This window comes from Acanthochromis polyacanthus, chromosome 7, assembly GCF_021347895.1.
Source record: "Acanthochromis polyacanthus isolate Apoly-LR-REF ecotype Palm Island chromosome 7, KAUST_Apoly_ChrSc, whole genome shotgun sequence".
Classification (NCBI taxonomy): Eukaryota; Metazoa; Chordata; class Actinopteri; family Pomacentridae; genus Acanthochromis; species Acanthochromis polyacanthus.
In genome coordinates, this window is record NC_067119.1 from 27,416,129 (window position 1) to 27,436,827 (window position 20,699).

Consider the following 20,699-nt stretch of genomic DNA (forward strand, 5'->3'; position numbering starts at 1 on the left):
TGAAAAATGTCTGTACAGCAAATGAATAAATAAACAGACCACATGCAGGTTCACTGTTTCCTGGGCCTGGTGTCAGAGCTCACCTTCCTGCCTTTCTCGTTGTCGGGGAGGTAGCAGTGTCGAGGGAACCCTCTCGCACTGAACTTCTTCCCGGGGTTGGGGTGCTCATTGGTCTGGCAAAATGTCAACAACAAAAACAAACGTTACAACTCCTTCCCTTCCAATTACGACATAATTGTGTGGGAAATGTCACCAGCACCCACAGGACAAGCTTTATTGTTGACATTGCTTACAATGGCCTTTTGTAAAAATTATCTGAAATATGCTACTGTAAACATCCAATTATCTCTTTAATGATCTTATTTTAGATTGGCTGTTTCAAGCCTCCAATGTTAAAAAAAAAACCCACCTCAGGTTGAATAAATCAGGTCTACACATGGGTCAGAATGGGGACAGAAAACCCAAAACCCTATTAATAGAGGAGGTATGGTACAGTTACAGTTATAGCGCCTCAGTGTCGACTAACTGCTATTTCAAGCCTGTTTTGTGTTCTTTCTGCCTCTATTAAGCTCCCTGGATGGGTTAAATGTCCTATTTTCTCCATTGACTGTCTTCCTCTCTTTATTAAGAGAGAAATGTGTGCATACACATCTTCCACTAACAAGCCAATCTCAGTGCAAATCAGCAGTACAATTGTGTATTTAAAAGTGACATCTAATAAGTTTTTGATTGTAAATTTGTCATCACGCCTACACTATTCCACCAAGATAGACTGCTGCGTTAATCACCATTCATCTGGTGAATATAAAACTACTTTAATCCGACCGAATGTTATTTTACTGTTGTCCATTGAGAGTATTACACTTTTGTCAGCATGTTTAGAGGGTGAACTGAGGAAGAGTAATTCTCTCTGGCAATAATTCATTGTGCTGCTGTGCTGAACTGAGTGGTCAGATGACCCCTGGTATTCTCTGACCCAGGGGACGCTAATCCTGCTCTGCTAGCGTAAAAAGGTCAGTTTATTGACTTCATTAAAGCTCATCTCAGCAGTGAGGATGAAAAAAAAAAACGCAGCCCTCTCATCTCTACCAACCCACCAGCTCAAACTCAGACTTCAAAACATTCAGCTGCAAATAACCTATATTTTGTTTTTATTTCTTTAATTTTGGCCAGTTGGACACTACCATTCAAAAGTTTGGGGTTACCCAGGCAGTTTAATGTTTTCCATGAAAACTCACACTTTTATTCATGTGCTAACAGAATTGCACAAGGGTTTTCTAATCATCAATTAGCATTTCAACACCGTTAGCTAACACAATGTAGCATTAGAACACAGGAGTGATAGTTGCAGGAAACGTTCCTCTGTACCCCTATGGAGATATTCCATTAAAAATCAGCCATTTCCAGCCAGAATAGTCATTTACCACATTGACAATGTCTAGACTGCCGATTCCGATTAATTCAATGTTATCTTCAATGAAAAAAAACTGCCTTTCTTTTAAAAATAAGAACATTTCTGTCTGTTGACCCCAAAGTTTCAAACAGTAGTGCATATCATATACATAAAGATAAAGGTAAGGACAAGAAAATGGCCCAATATGAGTATTACACGTGTCGCACATTTTAAAAAATGGTCCGTCTTTGCCAGAGCTGCTGTGTGATCCCTGAGAGTGCAGTTCCCCAACACCTCAACTTCCTGCACGAACAACTGCCCGTCAGGCTTAAGCGGATAAGCAGTTGTAGAAAGTTCACAGATTTAGAGAGACGGTGTGGGAGACAGTGGATCAGGGCACAGAGGCGGCACGGTGGATTTAGTAAAGGGAGACCGCTCTCACCTGGATCCCGGCAGGAATGTCATAGACAATGCGGATGGTCTTGGAGTCTGGGTAGCCGGGCAGGCAGTGGGGGATGACGTGGTACTCCATCTTCCCAGGGGGCTGGGTGCCCGTTTTCTCCCCATAGATGGTTTTACATGTTGGGCACTGAAGACTGCCATCCTGCTTGAAGAGAAATGCACAGAATTTGTGACAATAATTGGCTAAGTTTTTTTTTCAAAAAGTAAAAAATTATCTTATCTCCAGTGACAAGAACATTTTTTTCAACTGTTTAATGATAACCCATCTCAGTTAATGTAAATGACATTTAATTTGTGATGCTTAAAGCTATAAAAACATGAATTTAAAGCAGCATTAATCAATCATCTTGTGTTCACGATTATTCAAGTTTGTGCTGGAGTCACTTACAGAGCTTTGTGTCTTTGGGTTTAACTGTTGACGTTAGCAACAAGCTACTGAACATAATTGAGCAGAAAGCATTTGGTCGCGAAGCCAGAAACGTAACACCAAATTAATGCTTATGTTAATGTTTGAGTGCTACATAACAATTTCCTTATAAACACCTATTTAGCACTGCTTTCTTGTAATAGTGTCAGACTCACTATGTGGACAGCTACTAAAGACTAAAAATGCACCACGGGTATTTTTAATGCATTCTTTTGCTTTCCAAATATCTTGTCCTTACATTACCCACAACATACGTATAATTGGATGTAGGTTGTGGGTGTGAGCCTGCCATTGGCCGTGCATTTCACAGCTTTCTGGTCTCCATTTCAAAACCCCTTCACTACAGGAAACAACAACCTCAGGGTAGCAATGTTTCACACTGGCAATTCTAAGGTTTGCTGAAGTTTAGGATTGTACACTAAAGCAGCTGTGCTATTTTTTACTGCATGAAAATATATCACTAATACAATTCCCCTGCATTGTGAGGGAACTGCCTGTGCTTCCTATTCTTTGTCCCACCCAGGGTGATTGTGGTTTAAGAAATACAAACATGCCAGAGCTGGATGACGATGATGAGTCAGACCATTCTTCACAGCATTGTGTCGGTGCTAGAGAATAGTCTGGCTATGACTGAGACTGAGACTACCCACAATACAACTTGAATAGGTTTAGGTTTTGGTAGTAGCAGCTGATGAAATTATTACTCCACCAAGGAATGCATGTTTGTCGGTTCGTCTGTCTGTGTGCAACATTACTATAAAAAGGGACCAACGGGTTTGGATTAAAGTTTTAGGGAATGTCAGAAATGTCAGAAGAACAAATTGATTAGATTTTGGCAGTGATGTGGTTTATAGTCTGGATCCACAGATTTATTAAAGATTTCTGTATTATTGCGAGATAGCGTCACGGCATCACTAACTATGACAACAAGTGAACACTACATCAGTCAGCTGCCTGCAGATGATCACATAATTCCGATTCTACTACAAATCCACCGCTGTGGACTTACCCATCAGAAATCATACAATGACTGAGCAGCCTTGGCGAAGAACTATGCTCTCTGAGTGCTTTTCTTGTTCCTAATGTGTAGCTAATTTTTGTTTGTTTGTTTGTTTGGTTGAAACTTTCATTCTCTCTGGAGCCACAAAAGTCTTAATACAACTGGTATTAGTAAGCGGGACACAAAGATCACAATTTGTGGATTTAAAACAAATGCACGTCTTAATTAAAAACTGTTTATACGCAATGTGAGGATATCATTTCCGGAAAGGTGCAGTTTAAACCTTCAAATGTAGTTTACAAATGCTTTGATCAACATGAAGGGGTAAAAGCAGCAATCTCAAAAATGGATATTTCTAAATCTGGATGAATAAAACCAAAACGATATACATGCCCCGATACAAAATGTAAGTAAGTACATCTGTATTCCATGCAAGTGGACTCAAGTAAGTGGTTGATTTTACGAAGCACTGTGCTGTCAAGTTTGATTTGACTGATCTGATGAGACTATATTACATCCCCATCTGTGTGCAACAATATTGGGGCCCGATCAAGCACCAGAGCCAGTAACGCAGTCAAGCTGGAAGACATCGCGAGTTTAGAATTTGAGCCTAGAGTGACATCATAACAACGTCTGGCTCACAAGCGTTTACCCACCTTATTGCCATTGTTGTACATGGCCACCAGGCACAGCAGATGGTACATGTGCCCGCACTTGCCAAGTTTGCCCACCAGTTCTGGCTTGATGCCTTTGTGCTGCAGGACGCCTTCATAGCCTGATGACATGACCAGCCTCTCCATGCAGATGGTACAGTCCTGGAATAGCCAACCAAAATACTTCAGCTGCCATTCGACTCGTGCATGACTGTATTTGTGAGACTTGGTTCGGACGCTGAACGGCGACAGATTGCAACTCTTGGTGGCCACGAAACTTTGAAGTCCTCCGTGTGCGTGCGCCTTTTTGTGTCTTTTTCTTACCTCATCTGGCAACACTTTAATCTTCTCTGTGTATCTTCGCACCACATCCTCTGGGTTTTTCCCTTGTCGCAAAATAAAACATGCAAGAAATGAAATGGCCATCAAAGAAAAGGCAAACACATTTAAATCCAGAAACCACAAGTGAAACTGAATAAAGATGGATCTCTGCCTGGCATTTAATTGTCATGTGAACACAGACAATAAAAGCTAGACCTTGATCAATCGGCTCAGTGACCACTCTGGCCTGGCTACCTTTTTTTTTGTCAGATAAAAGTGTGTGAGTGTGCATGTTATACACTATAGATCTCTGTGATGTTGAAGAGGAGGTCACCTTCAAACTGGCACACAACAACTCGCCGTCCCCACACACTCTGATAATCCCCGTGTGCAATCAGGCTAGCATGGCTGAGAGCACACCCACAGCTTACACCCCTAATATGCTTACAGGCAACCTCCTTTCCCCCGGGGCCTTTGTTTGTTCATTTGAGGGACAGCCAGTGAACAGAGGCACTGAGAGCAGTGGAAAGAGACCAAAAAAATATATCGAGGTACAAAGGATGGGCAGAGGTAGCAGACAGTTGTGAAGCGAGAGATTAGAGAAAACAGCAAAAAGGAGGAGAAAAACAGAAAGAGACTGGAATATGCATTTTGTGCTACTGTCATTTGATGGCTTCATTAGCCAGATCAAGAATCTCTGACGGTTTTCTGTGCCGAAAGCAGAGCAGGATAAATCTAAATCTCCCTGAACAAGTAAAAAAAAAAAAACCCCGCAGAATACTATTACTCTCACAACTCTCCAATATGTTTGAGTTTATGCCCTTTCTGCAAAAAAGTACATATAGGTTGCACATTTAGCTGCTGCTTTATTCACTCAACATTTAATAGGTTCATAATTTCTATTTACCTTTTCAGGAATTATTCTAAAAACAAATTAGGGGGGAATATTCAGACAGATAGCATCTGTCTGAGTTTACAGCCATGGTCTTGACTGCAAAAAATATTTGGATATGAATTTGAGCATTTTAATGCAATATTTTAAGCACACACAGACAACGTTCATCACTAGAGTTTCATTCTAATAGCTTTTGTGATTGCTTAACTTTGCATTTCATGCGTCATTATGTTTCAATGTCAAAGTTTCAAATGCTTACAAAATGAATGCATTCTATATCTAGCGCTACCAGATATGTTAGCATTTAGCCCAGCTGTGCCTACAGTCTCATGCAGCTCAAAGCATGACTATACGCTCTCTTATAGTTTGAGATTATTTAGTTTAGTGGAGCTCATCATAAGTTGCAGATTTTCAGGGGAAATTTCATTTCAAGAAATAATTCTATTTAAACTCACCAAAATATTTAACTTTGCTCTTTATACAGAGTATATGGAATGACATGTGTGCCTCTATAGAGGCAAGCTCCAGGCTACATGAGCAGTTACTTCATAATACAGTTCCACCATCTGAATACCGTCTCAATTTCCCTATAATTAGCACCAAATAACCTTTTCCTTTGCAGGGAACTTTCTGCAAATTTACATATATATCATTTCCTTCTTAAGAAATTAGATTAAAGTTTAGAATAAAGTGTTATCACGTCATCTTCACACAATTACGTTTGTGTCTACCGTAAAGAAAAGCTTTTAAGGGTTGACTGAGAGGACATGTACGCTGCGGAGATGGAAACCCGAAGCCTCACTGATCGACTGGGACAAAGGCTCCCTTGGGAGGGCAGCAGAATCCACAGCCTGCATCGACCAGCACTTATTCAAGCCCAGAGCCGTCCAGCTTAACACCAGATCTCGTCTCAGACCAGCTCAGTGCAACAGACCCTTGTTAATTACTTTCTTTACAACTGTCTCTGCCGGTGTTACATCTATAAACTTGTTAATCAAACCCTCACCCTATTTAATCATAAATCTGAAACAGAAATCATGATTACATTTTATATGAGTTTTCTGGAAGGTAAAAAAAATGCTTTTCTAACTAATCCTCAACAACCTTGGAGAGGTTATAATTAATGTCGTCTTTAAAGAGCTTAAATTGGAGGCATTCACACGACAATTAAGAATCCTCTAACAGTTTATCTGGTAGTTTTGTTTGCACGCTAAACAACAGACTCACAGACAGCTGATACGGAGACCATCGCAAAGCTTGGCAGGACAAAGACAGTCTGCTGCCTGTCAGCGGTTGGCCTAATCCTCTCCTCAGTGCATTTCATATTAAATCATGCTTTCGCTAAAACTGCACAGTGGTGGTGTTTCACATTATTTGTCCTCTGTGTACATTCTTCTCTTCATAACCTCCGTCTCACCTCTCCTTAGGTGCTTTTTCTTAGTTTTGCGGCGCATGCCATTGATCCCTGGCACCGGCTTCATGTCGCTCTTGTTGATGGGTGGTGGGTGTAGTATAGGCTTCGGGGCTCGAGTCAGGCAAACCGGCAGACCTGCAGCGCACATCAGGATACCTGTCATACCTGATGCATATGCAGAGCAGAGACACACATACACACACACACACATAGAAGACAAGAGAAATAAGAGCAAACATAGGATTTAGAATTTCTTCACAGACATGATAATTTTTTTAGCCAAACAGATGCTGGTGATGTGGTCTAACCTGCTAGCGCTGGGTGCACTGGTCCAGAGCCAGTCAAGTTCTTCACTGGGAGGGCAGGAACACTATAAGAGAAAAGAAATGGAGAGTGAAACAAAGCAGTAATAAAGAATTAAGTTATTCAGTGTGTCCCTGCTCACATCATACATCCACATCCCCTCTCTATGTGAGCAGGGGGAGCTTCTCGTCATGCCGGTCCATTCAAAATTTACATTTTTTATACCCCTTAAATGGCACTGTGACCTCTAAAACGGACAGTAAATTGTCCCGCCGCTTTTTACGCCACGGCTGAAAAATCCTGAGAGCGGCAGATAGTTCTGCTCTGCACGCCATGAAAAACACTCAAGTTAAAATGTCACATGTGCTTCACGGCAGAGACAGAGACGACTGCAACGGGATGAGACAGCTTGACTCATGTACAAAGCACTGCAGCAGAGCCTGATTCAGGATGACATTTGGACGGGTTGGAGTTCACGGGAAACACAGACGACAAAGACAGTTGACTTGCGCGCTCTTCGAGATCTGTGGAGCAGAGCAGACAAAAGCACTCGGGGCACGAATATGAGCACACAAGTCAGTTAGTTTCTCTTTTCACTGGACTGGAGCCTCGACTCGACCAGCATCCCACAGCACAGCGGGTTACAACCAGGACTCTGCAGCAACTTGAGTCACAGCAAGAAAAAGCTGTTATTTGACAGAAACACTGCAGTCATTAAAGCTTGTATTAAATCACACCCGATGTGGTTTAGATGTGAAGCAGCTGGACAACCCCAAAAGGAAGTTAAATGTAAACTTCAGGATAAAGCGACCCCATTTACACCGGAAATAAGCATCCAGATTAAAGCTGCAAAGTGTGTAATAACCATGCTACTGCTTTCTAACTGGACTGAAAATGATTCCAGTCAATGTGTAGCTTTCAGCTGGTTGTTGTCAGTGTCTTTGGGCTAGATTGATGCTGTGTTGTGAAATGGAAAAAGTTAGCAATTAGCTCGTAGCGGAGCATTTAGCAACGATATCCCATAGGAGTTAGTGAGACCAAAACAAAGTGCTATAAACTCTGTGTAAATAAGAGCATCTTTGGCTCAGTGTCTGCTAGTAAACAGACAACTGTGTCCCAGATCAGCTTTATAAGATGAGAATATGTCAGAGCTGTATTTACAGCTTTTTGCGCCACCACCAAATGGTAAAACAATCAGTTAATGGAGGCCTGACAAATACGTTCAGTGTATTTCCCACCTAATGAAATGTTACCAAAGCAGATTGTTTTAATGTGTCGATGTGCTGCTTTATGGCTTAATACTGCTGCCTGCTGTCAATATGCGAAAGCACATTAAACTGAGAGCCATTATGAAGCTGTTCTTGTCCCTTTCATTTGGTAGACGGGGTTGCTCTGAAGGAACCAACATTCTAACATAATGAAGTCTGTCAAGGCCAAAGAAAGAATATTTTAAAAACACCAAATGCAAGAGCTCAATTAGCCTTTTAAGATGAAATGTGTAAAGACATCAACTCAGCATGGAGACAGCAATAAACTCGTTTTTTTCTCAGTGCATTCATGTCACAGATCTTTTAAGGCGAACAGTGTGATCTGCAGGAGAGCCTGGCTCAGACATGATGAAGATAAAATAAGACATGAGCTTCACGGAAAACACGATGGGTAACATTTTCCTGGTGGTCTTTAAAATATTGACAATAGACTATTTTTACCATGTGACTAGCTTATCTATGCTTTCAGATGAGGTTATTGATGTATTCTTTATGCTTCAGAGTGATTTATTACTAACTGAAAAGACGCCAACATGCATGCTGTTGTTTTTAGGATTGAAGTGTGGCGGTGTGATATAAACCTCACTCACTTCTATTCTTATCATTAGGCATAGTGATTAAAGATGGTAAATAAAGGGCTTTTTAAATGTTGCATCTGTTGTTTCTGACCCCGAAAAGGTGAAAAAAGTGAGCTGTTTCCGACACACTGATGAAATATTTTGTTAAAATACTCACATTTGCATTAGTGTCCTGTGAAGTAGGCAGCATTATGTCACTCAGTGGCTTGTGGTCGTCCCAAAAAAACGAACAAACATGGTTTTGAAAAGATGCTGCACGCAACACCACCAGTGGTCAAGTTTATAATAGCCTAAACCACTTGAGGTTTTCTGAGACATTTCATTCACACCTCGTCTAGATTCATCACATAATACAGCTTTGTCATGTGAAAACAGAAATAACACACACACGCAGGCTCCTTCACAATAGCCTTTTGTTTAAAAAGTAATTTTGGTGTACAAACAACTGCCCTTTGCGTGTCAGATAATGAGCAGATCAAAGTAACAAAAGTCTAGATGCACACTGCTCTGCTCTCTCAGTTAATCAACAACAGACAGACACGACTGCACATATACTTTTAAATCTCTTTGACCATGAAGCGACTGAGGTCTTTGGCCCTGCAGCGCTGCACAAATCCGCCTCAGACAGACGGCTTTGATATTAGTGAGAGCCTCTGTTCCTGTGCCAGGGGAAGCCCTTCAATAAGCTGAGTGCAATAACAAAAAGGGACGCGAGGGCTGGCTGAGACTGATGTGTCCTATCGCATCTTTGGAAAGGACTCAGACACACTGCATCTCCCACCAGTGGACCAGAAACCCGGATCAGCTGACTCCTGTTGCGTGTCTGGACTGATGTGTCAAAATGTAAGTACATGTGCTGTGCAGCTCTGGTAAACGCAAGAATGTCGAGTTCAGGAAACCACGAAAGGCTTGATTTATTTGAGATTTTTTTCGAAGCAAAGATGACAGCGGGTAACTTCACACCTTCAACCGCAGCAGAGGATCGGGTGAGCTCACCTCCTGCAAGTCTCACGGCTCACAGCTGCCCTTCACCCGATAAAAGTAGCAACTTGAGTCAGAGGTTTGCAGTCTCTTCTGTCTGACTGGAAAATGAAGGCAGAGCTTGTTTTTGCCTCTGAGAAGAGCGTGGAAGAAAGAGGAAAATGTTATTAAAAAGAAATATCAGAAATACACGTGATCAACTAAAGCAGAAGCCGGTGGGAGAGTCTGTCTTTGGTTTAAACATGCACTTAGGCCTAAATCAAATCACAACACGCCATCAACAAGATGCCTCCCTTTATGAGTGCAAGTATAATTTCACAGAGAGCGCCGTGATCAAACAAATTCTTTTCATAAGGAGAAGAAATGGGACGACACACCACAAGAGCCCTCAACACCATCCTCATTGTGTGCCGTCTGCACATTTTGCACCAACTGGAAGCTCACAGTACAGCAGATCTGTCAAGGATCTGTAACATAACATTAATTAGAAATGCCTTTCATCTTTATTGCTTTCCAATTCTCGCAAAGATCCTGCTATCAGCTGCAGAGTGTACAGCATAATGAATACGTTGATAAAAACAGCTGCAACACCAAAAAAAGAAGCAGAAGAAGAAGAAAACACAGAAGGAGGAGCAGCTACTTATGATCCTTATCAGTCAGACGGAAGGAAACGAGCCAACGCACTTATCTCTGCTGTGTTTGGGGTAGACAGATGCATATCTTGCAAACAATCTCTCATCCCGTTTTGTTATTTCTGTAATGTTTGTGATCGTTTACTGTATCTATGTGCGGCAGAAATTGCTCTCTCACGAGGCCGCGTCCTGAACCAGCCAGGCAACCTGTAGCTGGTGAGCAGCTGCTGCCTTCCATCTAATTCTGATTCTCTTGACTTGTTCTTTGTTTTGGAAATGTGCACTTCTGGAGGCGGTGACCCTCTCCGTCATGGCTGACGCCTGAAGCGCTTGGGTTGGAGACACATGTCACCTCCTCCCACTGTGCTGACAACCCCCGACGCCGGATGGCTTCCAGGGTTTGACTCTGGATTTAACTTTTCCCTTCTGCAGAATCCTTTCATCCATCATTCATGCTAAAAGACCGACATCAGAGTCTGTTGTTCTTATGAAACTGGCATTTTTAGGGTTAAAAAAAATCAGTGATTCTGAACAATAGGCTCTGTTGGCTTCTGCTCAGATTTTTCAAGCAATTACACCTCATCATCAATGTAAACAAGCAGAAACCTTGTGCCTTTCTGCACTCCAGCTTTGATGAGACACATTCCGCAAACCACAACCTCTGCGTTTCCTTTATGCTGCCAACTCTAATTTTTCTCTTCCTCTGGACTTCTCCCTTCTCTCCAGCTCCTCTGCATGAAAAAAGTTAAGCCTGGCTACACCCAAATGCTGCAATCTCTGACCAAAAAAACAGTGCCATTATCAAGTAATACATGCAGCCGCCCCACATATCTAATCCATTAACACCACATTAATTGTGACCCCTGGTTAGTTAGGTCTTGAGGGTCTCTGTCCCTCTTCTGTCTCCCGCTCTGCATCATCCGTCTTCTCCTCGGGGAATCTCCAGCGTGCCTTGAGGACTTAATCAGATGTGATTCCCCAAATAGAGACACCACATTAAGCCTAGTTGAGAAAGTGCTGACAGAAGGCTAATATCTCCTCATCTGTTTATTATGCGCTGTAAAGACAGTGGGAGGGGGGTCGGTTGGAGAGAACTCCACGAGCGCTTAATTACATATTGATGTGGGGAGCAGCAGGCAGAGGTAAGCCCTGCTCCCCTCCTGCTCCAATGAAGGTGGTTGTAGGGGGGAATATGTGTCAAAATGTACCTGAAATGCCCCGAAAATCAGCAATAAAACGAGTAATTCCCAAATCGCCCCAGTTTGGTTCACATGAGCTCTCATGATTTATTCATTTAGTTCAGTATTAATTTTTATCATAAGGGGAGTGCCAGAGCAGAGCGTTGAAGCAGCCCACTGAGGGCTAATGATCTCTGCACTCGATACACTCGCAGCCCTCCAGTCAACAGCCAGACTAGAGTTCGAAACACAAGGAGCTCTGCAGCAGTGTGCAAACACACGCTATTCAAAAGCTTTTTCTTTCAGCTGATCGAGACTGGACAGTTGTTTTTGTTACCCTTCATATTTCACCTCTCAGAGGACAGAAAGTCATATTTAACAAGTCTGTCTAGAGACACACAGAGCCGGCCTCGAGTCTGTTAAACACAGAGAGAAAGCGCACAAGAGGAAGTGGTTAGAGAGTGAAATTCTTTGTGTTCACTCCACCACAACATATGGCTCTTTTCTTTGCCTTCTAAACAGGCAGATGATTCGATATCATCACTACGCTCCATGTCGTGACAGCAAATCTCATATTGAGAACTTTGATTCACATTTCATTACAAGTTTGATCTGCAGATTAAATAACTGAGGACATTTACATTTACCTGTGTTGTTCATATAATTTTGCACTTCATTGTAAATAGTATTTTTAGCCCCCCTTTAACATGTGTAATAAACATTAACGTTTACAACTAATGTGATTGTATGCAGATTTAAGCTTTATTGGTTTTGTCTACTGTTGTGGGGCACTCTGAAATGGAAGCAAATGTAAAAACAGATTGTCAATGACATTATAGCACTTATAAGAGAAAACATGTCTTCAGTGGGCAAACTGAGTTCACACGGTGTTACAGTGGCTAACGCTGACACCTCACAACAAGAGAGTCTGGGTTGAAACCTGGGTTCATGTTTGCATGTTTTGTCTGAGCCTATGTGGGGTTTTTCAGCTTCCTCCCACAGATTTGACTGTCGGTGTGAATGTGAGCGTGCATGGTTGTTTTTCTCTGTTTGTTTGGCCCACAACGGACTGAGAAGCTGTCCAGGATGTGCGCTGCCTCTTACCTAATGTCAGCGGTCACCTTCTACAGGATAAAGGAGGTACAGCTAATGGATGAATAGACTGGATAACTGCTGATGAACACTACATATTTATAATCACTGTATATGCTAGGACTGCCCAATGATATCAGCATCATTATTGGTGATAAAATGACATAAGTGGGTCAGTGCCATAAGAGAGGGCATGTTAACATGTTAATTCCACTACAGGAGAGACCTGATTCCTGCAATTGATTGAAAAAGGATGTGAATACAACAGAATATACACTACAACTCAAAAGTTTGGGGTCCTTCTTTTTAAAAGAAAAGCAGATTTTTTAATGAAGATAACATTAAGTTAATCAGAAATACAGTCTAGACATTGTTAATGTGGTAAATGGCTATTCTAGCTGGAAATGATTGATTTTTAAAAGAATATCTATATAGGGGCACAGAGGAACATTTCCAGCAACCATCACTCCTGTGTTCTAATGCTACATTGTGTTAGCTAATGGTGTTGAAAGGCTAATTGATGATTAGAAAACCTTTGGGGAGTTATGTTAGCACATGAATGAAAGTGTGAGTTTTCATGGAAAACATGAAACTGCCTGGGTGACCCCCAACTTTTGAATGGCAGTGTCCAACTGGCCAAAATTAAGGAAATAAAAACAAAACCAGACTATCAGCAAAAATCCAATATCGTGCATCCTTAATTTATACTTATATGTAACTGTGTACAGCTATGTATTATGTTTGCCACAAAAACATTAGATTCAAAACATGAGCAACTTTTTATCTGGTCATTTTTAAGAATTTCAAAAATGTAAAATATAGTACCGTTTAGTTTTCTGCTTTCTTGTAGACCTGAAACAAACAGCGGATTCATTAACCGGTCAACTGACAGAAAAATTCGTTTGTTATTTTTTTAAGCAGAAATGTCAGTAACTCTTTTCCTAGATTCAACCAGTGTGAACCAATTCAACCAATTATTCAAGAAAATACTGAAGAATTAATGATTAGGAGTTGATTTTTGAGTTATCTTTTGTTACGCCCTGCTTTGAACAAATGCAACAGTGTTTGAGTGCAATGATGTGAAAAACAAACCCATAGCAGTCTGCATCTGTTGCTACTACGCTGTGCAGGTGGTGATATGTGGGCTGCTCGGTAATAAGATAAACTGATGTGTTGACACAAACCAGCAGATGGTGCCACTTCTAATATTTGTGCATGTAAGACAGATGCATGAAGCAGTACAACCCCCACCCCCGTCACAGCCCACTACCAAGGGCCCCTAGAAGCAATACAAAGATCAATATCTGAATGCAGCCTTCATCATCAATGATACACAGGTCATAAAAACACGCTGCCTGCTGTAAAGGTGAAATCAATCACATGTGAGATTAACTTAAACATTTGTACATTATTCCAGACACAGCTCGCTTGTTTATGTATGTAAAGCAGCTGAATAAACTCACGTAAACAATCCACAACGTGCCAAATACCTTCCTTGTACCAAACACCGGTTATATTAGGGCGTGGGTGTGTGAAAAAACAGATCTGATGTTTTACATTCTGTGTGGGTTCCTCTGTTATCTGTCTGTAGCACGCTTGTGGGGCTGTGCGAGGGAGTTCACATTTCAGTTCGTGTGTGTGTGTGTGTTTGCGAGCTCTCATGTCCTGCTGTGTGTATGGTAACCACAGTCATCCTGTATGTCGAGCCACTCGCCTGGGAACCGGTGCACTCCGCCCCCCCCCCCCCCCCCCCCCCCGTCTCTTCCTCTCTCTCGCTCACACCGTCTCCACAGAAGCCTTTGTGCTGCGAGGTGAAAAAGTCACAATTCATCCACAACTCCGCGCACCTGAGCCTTTGCTGCATTCCTAAAATACAGAAGAAACATCCCTGAGTAGGTCATCTTATGCTGACTTTCTCTACCACAGACACCACAGACACAGAGATGCATCATCTCCCACCTACTCGATGCACAAAACAAACGTCACGGCCTGCTACGGCGAGCACAATCCGCTGTACAGTTCAGTGACAATGAATTAGGCCACAGAAAGTGAAAGCGTCTGTGCCTGGGTGAAGGACGGCATTATTCAAACATGCAGTAAGTGTGTCTCTCCCCATGAGCGGCGAGAACAAAATGGAATCAAATTAGATCAGGAGAGGGTTTATTTTAGTAAAAGAAAGCAGGATAGGGGACTGAAGTATCGGTTACAACGCTAACACACTTCTTTTCCTTGGATCCTTTCTCTGAATCGCTCTGAGGTCAGAGCGCTCTGCTGAAGCTCCCATTTTTCCTTGATCCATTATTCATTCTTCCCCAGTGGAGCTCTGCCTCCATGGCAAATAGGTTTCCACAGCTACACCAGAGCCCGTTTCACATGTCTGACCGTGCGTTCACACTCACACACACCCAGCATGAAACAAAGATGCCGTCAAACTCACACACTTCCAGATATTCTGCATACAATGTCCGACTGTTTCACATCCCATGACATGACGACTGCGGCCACGTGTGATAGCAACAAATTAGTTCAAAGCAGAGGCAACAGAATGATCCAAAAGAGCTGCATTATTTCACGCCTATCGGGGCCAACATAAGCTCATTATGGAGCAGTATCCATGGCAGACACATATATGGAAGAAAAGGCTTCTTGCACAGGAAAATCGTGCAAAGGGAACTGAGCCTGAGTTTTTCTGCAGATGCATTGATCAACATGTTAACAAGAGTAGCCACAAATCAGCAGAGGGCAAAGGGGAGAAAGAAAATGAGTACAGCCAGCCCGACACATTCAGGGTAAAGCGGACATGGAGATAGAGTCCTGGCTTTTTATATCCACCCACTGCCTCAGCGGAACTGTAAATTCAACTCAGTCTGAGAATAATGCCACGGCTATAGCAAGTAAAAGGCTACTGCAGACTCTTGAAAATAAGAAAAAAAAAAAGGGAATGCATGATTTGTTGGCAGACATCATTACCCTGGTGGGATGGCTCCTCTGGCAGTTCCCATGGAAATGCGTTGAGTGCCCGGCCGGTTCAGGTTGTTCTGTCCGTTGATGGTGAGAGCGTGGTGGCCATGGGCGGATGAAAGAGATGGCATCACGGGGGAACAGGGGAAGTTGGCAGTGGACAGAGGCAGCTGCACCTGTTCCGCTTTAGCTTGCCCGCCTCCTACACTTATGTTATTGTTGTTGGTGCCGGAGGAGCCGGATGTTGGAGACCAGAGGGAGGTCCCCGCAAAGGTGTTGCTCTGCCGCACTACAGTGAGGGTTCCTGTAGCACCCGGGTTGCCCGCCGTTCCACCGTAGAGCTTCCGCCGCTGAGAGGCCAGAATAGCGTTGGAGGCAGCTCTCGTACTGTTCACTAGGATGCACTGCTGGCAGGAACAGGGCTGGCCGGAGCTGGCTCCCACGGGCCAGGACTGGGACTTGGGGATGGAGCCCATGATGAGCGGGTAGGCCAGGTCCATTCGTCTCCGCAGGCGTCGCTTGCGCTGGCTCTGCCTGTTGGTCTGAGACATGCTGTTAAAGTCGATGAGGTAGCAGAAGCCCAGAGAGGTCAGGTCCAGCCAGGGGTGCTGCTTCTCGTACGCATTCTGGATGGTCACACAGATCTCCATGTCGTACGGCGTCCACGAGCCGTTGTCGTTCTCCCATTCCCACACAACGCCTTTCCCCGGGGCGGACGATGGTTCATAGAAGTTCCTCTGCACTGGTCTCATGGTGCCTAAAAATAAAGAACAGAGGAGAAAGTGAGGATGGGTTTTTGTCTAGAAAGCTGTTAAAGCATTTCACTCGTTGTAATTTAGCATGCCACAACTAAAGCTGGGGGACTTGAAAGAAATAGATTAAAGAAGGAATTTACTTTCAGCCTCTAACGTGGAGCAAGACCCAAAAACTCCTACATCCTATAATGCATTACATTTTCTGTAACACAACTGAGTAGCATCTTTCATTCCAACTCCCTCCCTCCTAAATGCCAAATTCTTTTAAATGCCACACTTCCAGTTTGAAAAGCAAGAAGTCTCAAGCCTGAGCCAAGAAATGCCAAATGATGTAATCAGAGCTACTTATCATGAGTCGCACTTCTCACAGGCAGAGTGGAGCTCCTCATGATGAGTAGAGGGAACTTCATGTGGAAAATATGTGCAGTGTCTGTCATCTTTTTTAAAAATTGCCAAAATCACACCATTTAAACAAAGACAATTGCTGTATCTCATCAAAAATAAATCAGCAGCAGCAACCAGAGTCTGTAAAAGCAAAAAAAATCTGCAAATTTTTTTGCAAATGTGAATCCATTCATGACTCAGCTAAGACTAACAGTCACATGACAAAAATGCAGGGACTTTGACTGAACTGGGCAGGATGTGTTTCCAGAAAACAGATAGGAGACAAGTATAGAAAGAAATTCAAAATCTATGTTAAAAAAAAAAAAAAATCAATGATACGAGTCGCTATTTTCTCCTAATACTGGTAACACCTGTGGGCATTTAGAAAAATCTACATGTTAATTCCATTCATTTTCAATTTTTTAAATGAATATTCAAAGAAATATAACTTTGTTTTTTCTCTTCTATGAATTATGTTATTGTAACTGCACAGAATACATTTCTGAGTGCTTCCTGCTTCCAGTCATGGTTGTGCTGTTCCAATAAAAGGTACAGCATTTTATATTGCAGTGCAAAATGAGCTCACAGTGAGTTAATGTGACGGGCGCAAAAAACACCCAGAAACCGGTTAGGGTTCAGAGGGTTAATTTACTCTAATTAATTACATTAACCATAGACAGAAAATGACAGGGTGGTAATTTAATGAGAAAAAAGATACAAGATAAATTCTGGGTAGATTGTACAAATGGAGAGCATTACTTACTTTACGGCAGCTATTTTAACTAAAACTATGTGAGCTTGAGATTTGACTTTTTCATTACATTTGACAATTAAAGTAAATGGAAAAACTGTGTAAATTAGAAATAAAAAACAAAAGACAAACTGCTGGTGACATTAGCCTGAGGCAAGACGCAGTTTTAATGGTTCTCCGGTTTCAAGCTCGGCGGGTAAGCTAACAAACATTGAGACAGCAACATGGCCGGCTGATGGAGATGAGCTCTAACATTCACCACTTGCTTGAGGGAATAACAAGCAGGGGTGCACACGTTAGGAAAACGCCCTCACCCCAACAAGCTCCTGCTGTGTATTAAACTGCACACACGGAACTTCAGGAACAGACACGATACCCATAATGCCATGCTGTCTGCACTCTATTCCACATGACGACAGACAGGAGCTGGTGGCTTTGTGCTTCTGTCCCTCTGCTGATGGCCACTCAGCTCCCACCTTCATTATAACACAATTACTGTGGTCACATGGGAAATCAGGACACCTTAGCCTATCCATCTCCGAGCCGTACGTCAGCAAGGATATCCAGGCTCCGGCAGAAAGCATCACCCCCCCCCCCCCTCCTTCCCCCACCTAATTTAACGGGTAAATGCACACTCCCATGCCAGGGAGGACCAGAGAGATAATGGAGGGACGGGGAGTGTGTGCAGAGGATGAATGGGAGTGGGGAATGAGTAGGGGGGCCGGTGGGCAGCGGTAACCCCGCATCTGGCTGCTTGGTGCTGGCTCCGGAGAATAAAATGCATCAGCAGAATCAGCAAGTCCGACCTTGAGTCGCTGCTGCAGACTGCTGCTAAAGGACTTGGCTTGACGGCTAATTTCATTTGGAGCTGCTTGAGAAACACACACACACACACACACACACACACACACACACACACACACACACACACACACACACACACACACACACACACACACACACACACACACACACACACACACACACACACACACACACACACACACACACACACACACACACACACTCACAGATGACTGCTCAGTGAGCCAGCTGCCTGTGTCTCTCACGTCAGGCAGCCATGCACAACTTTCTCAGCCAGTTGCATGCGTGCCTGCTCACAGCTTGCTGGCCTGATTTCATCTGTTTTCACAGGAGATAATAGTGAAGAATGGTTTCCCGCAACGTAGCTCAAAATAAAACACCCTCAGATCTTCTTCAAATTAGTCATTTTCTTGACTTTTTCCATAGAAGTGGAGCTTTCTGTGATGGTGAGCCACACATCTGAACTCTTCATCACTGCAGCTCTCGAGGGATCCGTAACGTCCAGCACTTTCACCACCGCTGCAAGCTTTTGGCCACGATCAGTAGCAGCGCAGCTTCACACAGTCTTGCTAAGCGGCAAGTTTAACACGGGCTTCATGAATATTTGAACATGTGGAGATGCTTTATTCCCAGGCATCAATTTAAACATCTCACCTTGGTTGAGGAAAGATGAACGGTGTCTCTTCATGAAGGCCTATTAGCACTGTTAATTGTTCATGAGTGCACTGATGGCGCCTGATGCATGAAATGTGCTCGGCTGAAAGAGATTTCTGTAAACAGTTCAGCGGGCTTCGAGGGACGGCTGTTTGGCAGTCGGATTTCTTGAGTGTAATTAAAATGAAGTGAGGACAAAGAGCTGCACAGCCTTCACAGCCCTATCCAAATGGCCTGTGGCATATGTGTTGTTTGATACGTGTTGATATGAAAACATAAAGGCAAAAAAAAGAAGCTTGGGGTCATTTAGAAATGGTGTCATCACACAGTTTGTTCAGCAGAGCTGCTCTATTCTTTACAATACTCTCGATGATGCCTGCAGCACATGCAGCAGAGCACTCATCAGGGAGGAGCAGATGGTGGAGAATGCCTCATTATTGGACAGTTACAAAGCAACAGCCCCATAAGATTTCCTATTAATCAACATAAAACCAACATATTGTGTGTTTACAGATGTATATAATCTGTAAACATATAGTAACAAGGAAAAACAGCTGACATGCCAATATAAGAAGCTGTACCCCCCCTAAAAACCAGTATCAGTTTGGCTATACTGCTGTCTGGATGATGTATTGAGAAGAATGAAGAAAATTGTGGCTTTATGGGAAGTTATGTCCTGGAGCTAGCAGGCAAAGTGAGATAGTTATAGGGGCAGCTATCTCCTCAAAGTCACCCCTAAAAAACAAATTTGTGTGCCAAATTTACATTTTTTTAAATTAAAATAATCCCTTCCTGCCTTAAAATCACTTTTATGTAACTCTACACTGATGCTACTTTTAGATCTGTAGATCTCTGAGCACACCAGCTCACCTATTAATCTGCTAAAACACGGTAAATCTACTCTACGAGACACAAGATCAAATAGTATTTGAAGCATACAATTTTGAACTGGAAACCGATTCTGAGGAATAATGATCCAGAAATCCCCTTTACTGGCAAGCTGACAGGATTGGTTCCTCAGATTTGTTGCATATGAAACCCTGGAGGTCTGAATCCGTGTTTTTGGGACTCATCAGTAAACTTAAGGCTCCATCATTATGTTGGCTGCTTATTTCACTCATGATGTGTCATCCAGCAAATTAAAAAAACACCACATGAACATGGTAACAAGGTGAAAAAATGATTTGACGAGAGCTGTTGAAAATCAGAGACTGACATTTTTATCCTATTAAAAAAAATTGTATATTTCTAACCTGGGAATGAGCCAGACGTGTTGTCTGTACTCGCTTTCATGTCAAACTGAGCCGTTTCCTGAGTCTAACTGAACAGATGGTTAAATGAAGAGCAATGTTCTCGTCTCTGCGGACAAAAGTACACTTTTACACGAACAACTATTCCTTTACAGAGGTCAGTCTGTACTTTTAGAGTTGTAACTAAAAAGTTTTCACGAGTTAACTTTTTGCCTTTGCTTTGTCTTTTAAATGTGTTTCACTGAACCTGTATAATTCTGTTGGATCGCTTGTTTTAATTTTAATTTTAGAGATGCTGAATCCCTCACATCTAATTAGTCAACTTCATACGTACAACACTCTTGTTTATGATGTTATTGATGGCCACAACTACAAAATTAAGAGCCAAGATCTAATGAAGCAAAAGCATTTAAAAAAATATTTGCATTCTTATGCAGGGTCTGCAGAAGTTGCTGATGAGTGACCCTGGAAGGAAATACCAGAGGCCACAACAACACAAGAGCCCCTAGGCCTCATGAGGGA

General features: G+C 42.6%; 1 protein-coding gene across 2 annotated transcripts in view; it reads right to left on the bottom strand.

Annotated features, from left to right (window-relative positions):
* dtx1 (deltex 1, E3 ubiquitin ligase) overlaps positions 1–20,699 on the bottom strand; it is a 59,865-nt gene that overhangs the window by 6,320 nt on the left and 32,846 nt on the right. For both annotated transcript variants that reach the window (XM_051951113.1, XM_022205657.2), the window contains exons 3-9: positions 15,568–16,315; positions 6,874–6,935; positions 6,569–6,730; positions 4,260–4,321; positions 3,939–4,097; positions 1,836–1,997; positions 84–173 (exon numbers count right to left, since the gene is read on the bottom strand). In XM_051951113.1, coding sequence (XP_051807073.1) covers positions 84–173; positions 1,836–1,997; positions 3,939–4,097; positions 4,260–4,321; positions 6,569–6,730; positions 6,874–6,935; positions 15,568–16,315 — 1,445 coding nt within the window. The remainder of the gene's footprint in view (positions 1–83; positions 174–1,835; positions 1,998–3,938; positions 4,098–4,259; positions 4,322–6,568; positions 6,731–6,873; positions 6,936–15,567; positions 16,316–20,699) is intronic.